Raw genomic sequence first — 9757 nt, forward strand, 5'->3', positions numbered from 1 at the left:
CTCATAAAAATAAAGTTAAGTTCCGAGGGACTATTTCAAAATAAAAGCCCTAATTGACATCCAACTCGTGACAGTTGGACAGAATATAGTGGAAAAAGATTAAGAAAGAGAATAAGTACAAAATAAGCAGTAAATATAAACATCACTTGCGTGAACTCCAGTGTGAAGTACACAGTATAGCCACTGGCATATTTTGTTATTTGTTATTGTACTTGCCTTGCAATAAAGAAAAACTAAAACTGTGCTTTTACTTTGAAAGCAAATAGTTCTTTTTCGGTGTCATCCTGGTTGTTTCAGTGTGACTTGACGCTTGACGAGGAAGATGGTCTCCATTATGACAACTTCAAAATACCAACACTAGCCAGAGGGTTCTAACTGACTGACAGCAATTATATAACAAAAATGTTTATTTCACGTTATCGCGTCGAGTGTCTGATCCGTTTTGAATTAGTTTAGCGGGCTAAAATTAGCTAGTCAGCTAGCATGAACTCACAGCTTTTGTTTACATCCAGTCTGATGATGGGCCCGGAGAGGTGTGTTAGCTAACCCAGCTACCCGACTTGTTTGAGGGGAAAGTGTCTTTCTACCGCCCGCACTGTCAGGACCGGAGTCGTCCATCAGAACCATCAGAACTGCTGCCGCCTCAGGGGTAAGACCGCCAGCAATTTTACACTTTAATTAACAGACAATTGTACACTTATTGTGTGAGTTAGGTCCAACGTTACATCGTGTCATTATTTATGGGCAGGTTACCTTACATTACTTGGCTACATTACTCATGAACGGGCCTACCTGTTAACATGTCATGTTAGAAATCTCAGTTAAAGACATGTCCTGATCCTGATTCTTAACAGAGTATTAATATATAATATATAAATAAATAATGTTAATATTGAAAATCTGCAAACCAAAAGCCAATATTTTTTTATTTATTTTATATTTTGGTTGATTTTCCTTTTCATGTCTACATTTCATTTAAATATACTAAAATTAGCGAATCAATTAAAATAGGCAGAATAGATATGCTTTTAGAAAATAAAATCTGCATCTCTGTTTTTTTTTTTATTGGTTTCCTGTAATATTTATACAAATACATATTTTCAGAGAAGTGTCAGTGTGGACAAGAGTCAGTCAGCTTCTCTTCACCTCCAGTGTGAATTAAAAAAATCTCAAGTTCAGGTGACAGGGCTGCAGTTTACTATTATTTTCAATATCGATACATCTTTTATTTTTCAGATAAATCAATTCATTGTATATTCAATGAAATGTCAAATAATTAGGGAAAAAAATATGCATCAAAACTTCCCAGGGCCCAAGGTGACATAAAACACAAGGTGTTTTGTTTAAAGGTCCCATGGCATGAAGATTTCACTTTGAGGTTTTTTAACATTAATGTGAGTTCCCCCAGCCTGCCGATGGTCCCCCAGTGGAAATGGTGATAGGTGTAAACCAAGCCCTGGGTATCCTGCTCTGCCTTTAAGAAAATGAAAGCTCAGATGGGATGATCTGGAATCTCCTCCTTATGACGTCATAAGGGGAAAGGTTACCTCCTCTTTCTCTGCTTTGCCCGCCCAGAGAATTTGGCCCGCCCACGAGAAAGAGAGAGACATCATGGCTTGAAAACAAGCGAAGCCTGGCAGTTGGTCAAGACCACACCCCCACCCTCCACCTTGCCCCCCCTCTCTCCTCTTCAATAGCATTTAAAGCTACAGACACAGAAATGGCACATCCTAAGGAAAGCTCATTGTGGGACTGGCTCTAGTGGCTGTAATTCTGCACCAAGGCTGAATTTCGGGAAAGAGACTTCAGATACAGTATTAGGGGACCACTAAGGTCTATATAAAAGAGACTTCAGATACAATATTAGGGGACCACTGAGGCCTATATAAAAGAGACTTCAGATACAGTATTAGGGGACCACTAAGGCCTATATCCAAAAAGCAACATAGGACCTTTTACAAACCGATAACAACTTAAAGATATTCAATTTATAGTGCATTATGACAATGAAAAGCAGACAAATTCTGTAATTTGAGAACCTGAAAATGTTGATGAACATGTTTGGCAATTTTGTTTTTGTTTTTCCTATTTTTACTTGGAAAAAAACCCCAAAACGACTGATTTATTAAAATAGTTTTTTGTATCTTTCTGGTTTTGGTTCACCTGGAAAATGTCACTCAAAGAGAGACAAAACAACTACAAACAACATGGCCTATCGGTTAGTTGTTTTAAATCTTTTTCAAGCAGAAATAGTAAAATAAAAAAAATAAAAAAGTTAAACATTATTTTGGACAATTCATAGAATATATGATGAATCCGAAAAAATATTCTGTTCCCTTTCAATGCCCTTTGAAGAACTAGTAAGAAGCAGGTATAAAAGTATACATCTCAATAATCAGTGTTTTCCCTAGCTTTGTGGAAGACTTAGGTGCCAGGGGTTTAGGCGTCCTTAAACGAAATCTGACGTTTTTCCATAAAAAAAAAGAAGCAATTTCCCCGTACATTTTGTGTCTCTTCGTGGGTAGTTTTGCGTCTTTTTCATATCATTTTGTAGCATTATTATCACCATATCTGTGTCTAAAACGTTGGAAAAGCTAGAGCATATAATAAATAAATTGCACTCAAAAAGCTTAAAGACAAAACTTAAAGCTAAAGAAGTCCAACTACAATCATTAGATCTGAGAAAAGTCTTTTAGTTACATTCATTCGGCTCGGGTGCTGAACCTAAACCTAATAATGGCAGGGGAAAACCCTGAATAATGTTAATATGTGTTTGTTGCAGTGATGGAAGTGTCCCCTCAGGATCCATCTCTCATGGCTATGGACCTGTCAAAGGGCTACTCCGTCAACCCCCTGACCCGCAGCCACACTGAAGCCATGGACCTGGCAAAGAAGCCCGAGTGGTACCACAGACTCCCACCGAGCTGCAGCACTGAGATCAGCTCCCCGTACAGATCTAGAGCCTCGTCCTCCTACAACTCTCAGCTGCATCCTGAGCTGGGGGCACCTGCCCTCTGCAGAGACATGGAGCAGGGCCCCCAGCCATTAGGTAACTATATGAATTCAACACTAGCTCCCGGGTTGGATCTGTACCGTGACAACCTGTGGCATCCGGGTTTCTACGGGCCCGACCAAACCGGCGACCCGGTCCCCGAAAGCAGCGGAGGAGAGGAGAGTGACAGCGGCTCTGATGTTATTTTCCTCGTGTCCTCCGCTAAGGAGCCGCTCTTATGCAGTTCTTTCATCCAAGACAGCGTGAGGCACATTGTGGAGCCCCTGTCCCCAGCTGTGTCCTCACTGGACGAAGGGAGAGGTTGCTATCACCTACCTCAGCCTCTGAGCTCACCCAGTCCTGACAGCTCGTACTCCGAAGACTCCTCAGACAGCTCGGTGGACATTCCTGTACATCACACCAGGCCCATAGTGCTCCTGTCAGAGCTGAGCGCTGTTTACGGCAACCCTGCCGAATCTCCGGTAGACGGATCAAGCGATGACAGCGACGTTATCGAAGTTTCGGTCACTAACAAAAAGAAGAAAAGCAACGCCTTTTCTTGTAAGAAAGGTGTTTCTTGTAGGAAGAGTTTGGTGAGAAAAACTCCTCCTCAGAGCGAGGATGAAAAAGCTTCACACAGAGTTCGTCGTAGTACCAGAATCCGAAGATCTGTGCCCGAATTGCCTCAATATACCTGCAGTGTGTCTCGGCACAGTTTGAGGAGACAAGCTAAAATGGACGCAGTGGGTATTTATAACGAAAGTTGTGATTCTGATGACATGATGGAGTATGCGATGATGTTGTTCAGCTCAGATGCAAACGAGTTGGCCTCCAAGCCAAGCGTGTCACAAAGAGTGAGCAGCAATTCAGAGGAGTCCGACGTGGACGGTTGGACAGACAGGAAGTCCCCGCCGAGAAAGTCGCAGCCTCGCCGCCAAGCGTTGCGCACGAAAAGTGCAAATCATAAACTAAAGAAGCCCCTCGCCTTTCGTAAAAAAACTAAAAGGTTGCGAAACAAACGGAAACAAAACTGCAGAATCGCAACAGAGCAGCATGAAAGGAAAAGAAACAAAAAAACGGTTGCAACGCGGAAGAATAAAGTGCGCCCACGGACCGGGCCTTCTGCTCTGTTTTCTCCAAGAGAGCCAGAAATCAAGCTTAAATATGCAAACAAAAAACAGGAAAAAAAGAGCAAGAAATTGGGAAATTTTAGCCCTTTTATTCACTTGAAGAAGAGGATGTGCACTGTTGTTAACTATCAGGAGGAGGAGGCTAAAGTAAGGAGCAGCAGAGCACAGCAGCAGACAGCCACCAGATCTCTGTCTGGGTTTGTTCCCAGTACTTCCTGTTTCCAGCTGGGTCGGTTCAGCTCGGAAAGCAGGTGTCAGGCCACGCTGGTGTGCTGCCTGTGCGGTCAGACGGCCAACGCCATGGGCCTCGGGGACCTGCACGGCCCGTATTACTCCACCGGCCCATCTCGGGACAGCAGGAGCGAGCAGAAAGAGGAAGAGCATTTGCTCGTCAGTAGACGTTCAGTAAATGCCTCAGATGATGGTTTCTATGGTTACGACTGCTCTGCTTTGCTGGAGAGCGACAGCCACTCTATCCCAAAGGTGCCTTTTCATCTGGACGAGGGCTGGATCCACGAGGACTGCGGGATCTGGTCCGCTGGCATCTTCCTGGTCCGAGGGAAGCTGTACGGGTTAGAGGAGGCGGCGCGGCTCGCACAGGAAACGGTAAGTGACACACACCAACGTCTTTTTAACCCTCTGTGGACTTGCAATATGATTATGTTTGTGTGATCATTTTCGAAAATTCTGGCTAAATACTTTTAAGCAGTAAATGACTAATTTGAGTTCTTGTTTTTCAAGTGTATTACGTTCTGTCTGATGTAATGCCAATTTTAATTTTGTATATGTGGTTCTGCATCCATATAGAAATATACATCAATATAAATAAATACTCTTATTCCTATTGTGGTATTAATAATGTGATGGAGGACACAATCCCCTGTCCTCCTCAGAACGTTCAACCAGCAGTCTATCCAAAAAAAAAAAAGAAGTGAAAATTGCCCAGCTTAACTTCCTAAACGCCCAAGGTGACATCTTCAAATGTCCTGTTTGATCAGACGACAAATCCAAAACTCAACCAAATTATTCAGTTTACAATAATATATGACAAAAAAAGCAGCAAATCTTCTGAGAACCTGAAGCATTTTTTTCACTACTTTTGCTTGAAAAATGACTGAGACAGTTAACACATTATCGATATAGTTGACGATTATTTTGCTAGCGATCTAATAACTGATTTATTGACTAATAGTTTCAGCACTATTAGTCTTTTTCTTCCTTGAAAGTACCTCTACAATACAGTACAATCCTCTCACTCCTGCCCAGAAAGGAAACAAAGAGGGAATTTCAAACTAAAAGCATTAGAACTTTGTAGGATGCCAATTATTATAAACAGAAATGGATCTATTTTGAATGCATTGTTACACAAATTGAGGAATAAAAATGTAGGTGGAGAATCTTTTCCCAGCCAGTATGAAGAGGAGTAACGATTTTAGCGACCGAAACCTTTTTAAATGTACATATGTGCATGTGAGTAATGTATCAAAATTGACTTAAAAGAATCTAAACCTATCATTTAATGAGATAAGACATATTTAGGTTATTGTGTTACATGTGCAATAGTGCTGATCGGGCCGCATTTTTCTGTCCGAGCCCGGCCCGTGTCCGACAGAGCAGTTACCGAGCCCGGCCCGAGCCCGACAGGCACTAAGATATTTATGTCCGAGCCCGGCCCGAGCCCGACAGAGCAGTTACCGAGCCCGGCCCGAGCCCGACAGGCACTAAAATATTTATGTCCGAGCCCGACCCGAGCCCGACCCAGTTAAAATCTCATTTGTTTTCTCATACTAATGACACACGTACGTTTGTAGGAAGGCATTCTGAAATGTCAACTGATGAGCGGATCAGCGCACATGGGGCAACAAGCGCACGTTAACACAGGCGCGCACCTACATAATAAGCTGTTTTAAATTTAAAATGTTCAATGCCTTATCGTGCTGATGTGACCGAGCCCGACCCAAACCCGAACATCATTTCTAAATATCTGTCCGAACCCGGCTCGGTTCGGGTATCTATCCTCTAATGTGCAACGAGTTTTATCTGATAAAATGTTGCATAGAATATAATATTGAGTGCTTTTTTTTCTCATTGTGTGCTTCTCCTTTTCAGATATGTTCAGCGTGTCAACAAACCGGTGCAATAATGGGATGTTTCCAGAAGGGCTGTCCCAGAAATTACCACTACAGTTGTGCCATTCAGTCAGGTACAGTATGAAATATGTGTCAGAAGTATGTGTAGAGTATTGCAGCCATAAAGGGATACAGTAAAACCCCTCATTATTAATTGTACTGTTTGTAAATATGTTCTAAAGTTATTCTTATATTGTGTTTAACTGCTGTTACCTGAAAACTCTGTCTGCCTGACTGAACTGTGAAAACGATGAGAGCTTGAGTCACTTGTGCTTTTCTGAAATGTGTGGGAAGGCTGTCGTTCCTAAATGTCTCGGCCTAAAGTGACAATTATTTTAAGATATAAGGCTTATTTTGTGTGTCTGTGTTTTTCAGGCTGTGTCTTAAAAGAGGATAACTTCTCAATTAGATGTCCAGAGCACAAGGTACGTTTTTAAATCTGTCTGTTGGTCCAAAGTATTTGATGTTATATAGTGTGAGGAGCTGCGTGGCCTCTGGGGGTCACTAGTGTTTTATTTAGGCTGTTGTACTGTTTCCAAAATACTTCATCCTGCATACTAACTGCAGAAGGGGTATAGTATATTATATGTTAGTATGCAAATGTAGTGAAAGATCTAAACCTTGTGCCTTTAGAATCAAATAGACAACAAAGTGAGATTAACTGCAAATGAATATTGATATTTGTAAAATAATATATGAGTAATAGTGTCAAATCAATGTGGATACCCCGTTTCCATTGCAGTCTGAGGCTTGTTTTTCAGGGTCTTGGCAAGGCTCCCTAAATCTAAATATATACTGCCCTACAAAGACAAAACACAACAACGAAATGGGGTTAAGACCAGAATCTGACTTCTTGACATCTGTTTTATGGTAAATTATTATACGACAGAATGGTATAGATAACCAGATCTACTTTTTTGTTATTTGATAATCATGACTGTATGTCCTGCTTTTGGAAAAATGATTTTGGTGAGTTTATTTATTTGTGTTTGTGTCCAACAGAACACACTATTCACAAGCGTAACCAGACAACAGAAGAGATGACACGGAACAAATTGGAAGGCACTTGAGGTATGGAATATTTTATTACAAGTGTAGCAGCTTGCTTGTAAAGCTGAAACAATCAAATTATTTGATCAGGAGAAAATGAAATGGCAAAACCTTTTTTTTTTTTCTTTTATTAAAATGTCCAGAAATACATTTCTTTATCATTGATGTCATTTTTTCTTTTCTTCCAGAATGATCCACAGATCTCCTCAGGGTGCGGCGTGATTTGCCTGATTTCACTTCACGTTTTATAACATGAATTAATGTTTGAGCAGAAGGGGAACCTTCTGGTAAGATTCCACTCGACCTCAGAGACAGATCTATCAGGGGCCACTTTAGGATTTTTATAAGATGTGTCTTTGTTGTGTTCTGTTTTTTTTTTTTTAACACCAACTGGACAAGATTGTGTGTGTGTGTGTTTTCATTTGTGCGTGTGAATGGTAATTTATTCCTCTTGAAGGTCCACACTTGGACTAGCCACGTCACAAACACAATTTATTATTTGAACATAATAATTATATGAATTTAAATGAGCTTTATTGATTTGTTGTATATGAAATGATATCTTTATATAAGGCCACTCCTTTTCTTTCTACAGTTTTGTACTACTTTTTTTTATTATTGTTAGTGCTTCAGTCATTAAAAAAATTTGTTATTTTCAAGTTGCATGCATAATTGATGTTTGCTACAACGCACTTTATAGTATGATTTTATTCTTTTGGTTATTTATGTCTATTTGTAAACTTTGTTTTACCCTTTTTACTAATTAATTTAAATGTAAATATGCACTAAGAAAGATTTATATATAGAAATTTGGAATTCCGGTTCAAGTCTAAAGTAGTACTGCAACAGAGAACATCCTGTCTCCTCCGACTGAGACCACGAACTGTACATTCATCATATTTCCAGCACTTTTATTTCTGGTGTCAGGTTTGGAGGCTTCTCTGCTCACAGAATGTGTCAATTTCAAATTGACAAACAGAAGAAAACATCTCCTAGACAGCAGCTTGAGTTTGGTACAGAAAAAGATGTGTTATGTTATGTTCAATGTGTTCATGGCCAAGCTGGTAAATTCTTCTCTTATGGTTACGGGACTTCTGAAAGTGTAAAGTTAAAGGGTCATTTCAATGAAATCACAAAAATGGACCTACCCCAAAGTGGTCTTAGGTTGATTGATAAGGTTATTAGTCGGCTGCAAATGAATCAACATTTGATTATTATTATTTTTATTCCAGCTTCTCAAATGGGAGGGTTTGCTGCTGTTCTCTTTATTATGTCATTGTCCATGTAATATAACAAACTACACGGAAAAAACAAACTATTTGAATATGTCACTTTGGCCACTTTGGATCTACTGTTCCCATAATTTGTGGGCTTTGGGAGATTTAAACAGGAAGTATACTGTCGCCATGAATTCAATGAGTTAGCTGTGGGCTATGGCATGAACCTTGTTTTTTTTTTTTGGCCTATATTTGTTTAAATTTTTGTCAAATTAGCAGCATTAAAAGTACACCGAATAAAGTATACACACTTCCTGTTTGTGGTGTACTCATGGATGTACAGACATCAATGACTGTATTACTTTATGATACTGAAGAAAACTTAAGCTTGATGATTCTCAGGCAAGTTCTGGAGTTAGAATGAGTGTTTTCTTGGCTAAGCAGACGGATGGATGTACAGACAACTATCACTGGTTTACTTTGATACTGAGAAAAACTTAAAAATGGGCCGATTCTCAGTCAAGTTCTGGTGTTATGAGTGTCTTTTTTTTCTGGACGTTTATTCGACCAAATGTAGAAAAAAAAAGGTCTTTGGATTATCCTCAGCAAATAAAACTATGTACCTAACTTGATAACGTACTACAGGAATATGCTGGAAAATATGTTTTTGTGATTTGGGTGAACTGACCCTTTAATACATTTCAGTTATGTAGAGCTGAAGGCCTAGTGCAGCTTTAATTATCCATCTGTGTATAAGCCCTTGTATTTCAGTTCACATTATATGTTTAAAAACGGAGGCTTTTAAGTAAACTGTCAGAGTTTTAGAGTTTGCTTTCATGCCTGCACTTTTTATTATTTGAGGAATAAAAAAAGATAAATGTTATTTAATAAAAGTCAATAAAACTGAACCCTTGTCTCTCTCTCTGTCTCTCTCTCTCTCTGTCTCTCTCCTCTCTCTCTCTCTCTCTCTCTCTCCCTCCCTCTCTCTCTCTCTCTCTCTCTCTCTGTCTGTCTCTCCCTCTCTCTCTCTCCCTCACTCCCTCTCTCTCTGTCTCTCTCTCTGTCTCTCTCACTGTCTCTCTGTCTCTCTCTCTCTCTCTCTCTCTCTCTCTCTCTCTCTCTCTCAATGAAATGAACAAATAGACTTAGAAACACTGATTTATTTATGCAGCGTTTGTTTTGTAAATCTTGTTTGCAGAAATTGGGATCCACAATTGTTATTGCTGCTCCTACACAGTC

The 9757-nt window shown here is 40.0% G+C and overlaps 1 protein-coding gene across 1 annotated transcript; it reads left to right on the forward strand.

The window, feature by feature from the left end:
- The first annotated feature begins 310 nt into the window (after positions 1-310).
- On the forward strand, positions 311-9426 carry LOC144530330 (uncharacterized). Its single transcript, XM_078269850.1, has 6 exons — positions 311-649; positions 2783-4728; positions 6232-6325; positions 6627-6676; positions 7254-7322; positions 7490-9426. The coding sequence occupies exons 2-5, from the start codon at positions 2785-2787 to the stop codon at positions 7293-7295; spliced, it is 2130 nt and encodes a 709-aa protein (XP_078125976.1). The 5' UTR covers positions 311-649; positions 2783-2784; the 3' UTR covers positions 7296-7322; positions 7490-9426.
- Positions 9427-9757: the final 331 nt, after the last annotated feature.

Source organism: Sander vitreus, chromosome 15 (genome assembly GCF_031162955.1).
Source record: "Sander vitreus isolate 19-12246 chromosome 15, sanVit1, whole genome shotgun sequence".
NCBI lineage: Eukaryota > Metazoa > Chordata > Actinopteri > Perciformes > Percidae > Sander > Sander vitreus.

Excerpts from the sequence above, each read along its gene's own strand:
- LOC144530330 (XM_078269850.1), top strand. The coding sequence starts at position 2,785 with ATGGAAGTGTCCCCTCAGGATCCATCTCTCATGGCTATGGACCTGTCA. Across the intron at positions 4,729-6,231 it reads CGCGGCTCGCACAGGAAACG|ATATGTTCAGCGTGTCAACA; the intron begins GTAAGTGACACA and ends TCTCCTTTTCAG. Across the intron at positions 6,677-7,253 it reads TTAGATGTCCAGAGCACAAG|AACACACTATTCACAAGCGT; the intron begins GTACGTTTTTAA and ends TGTGTCCAACAG.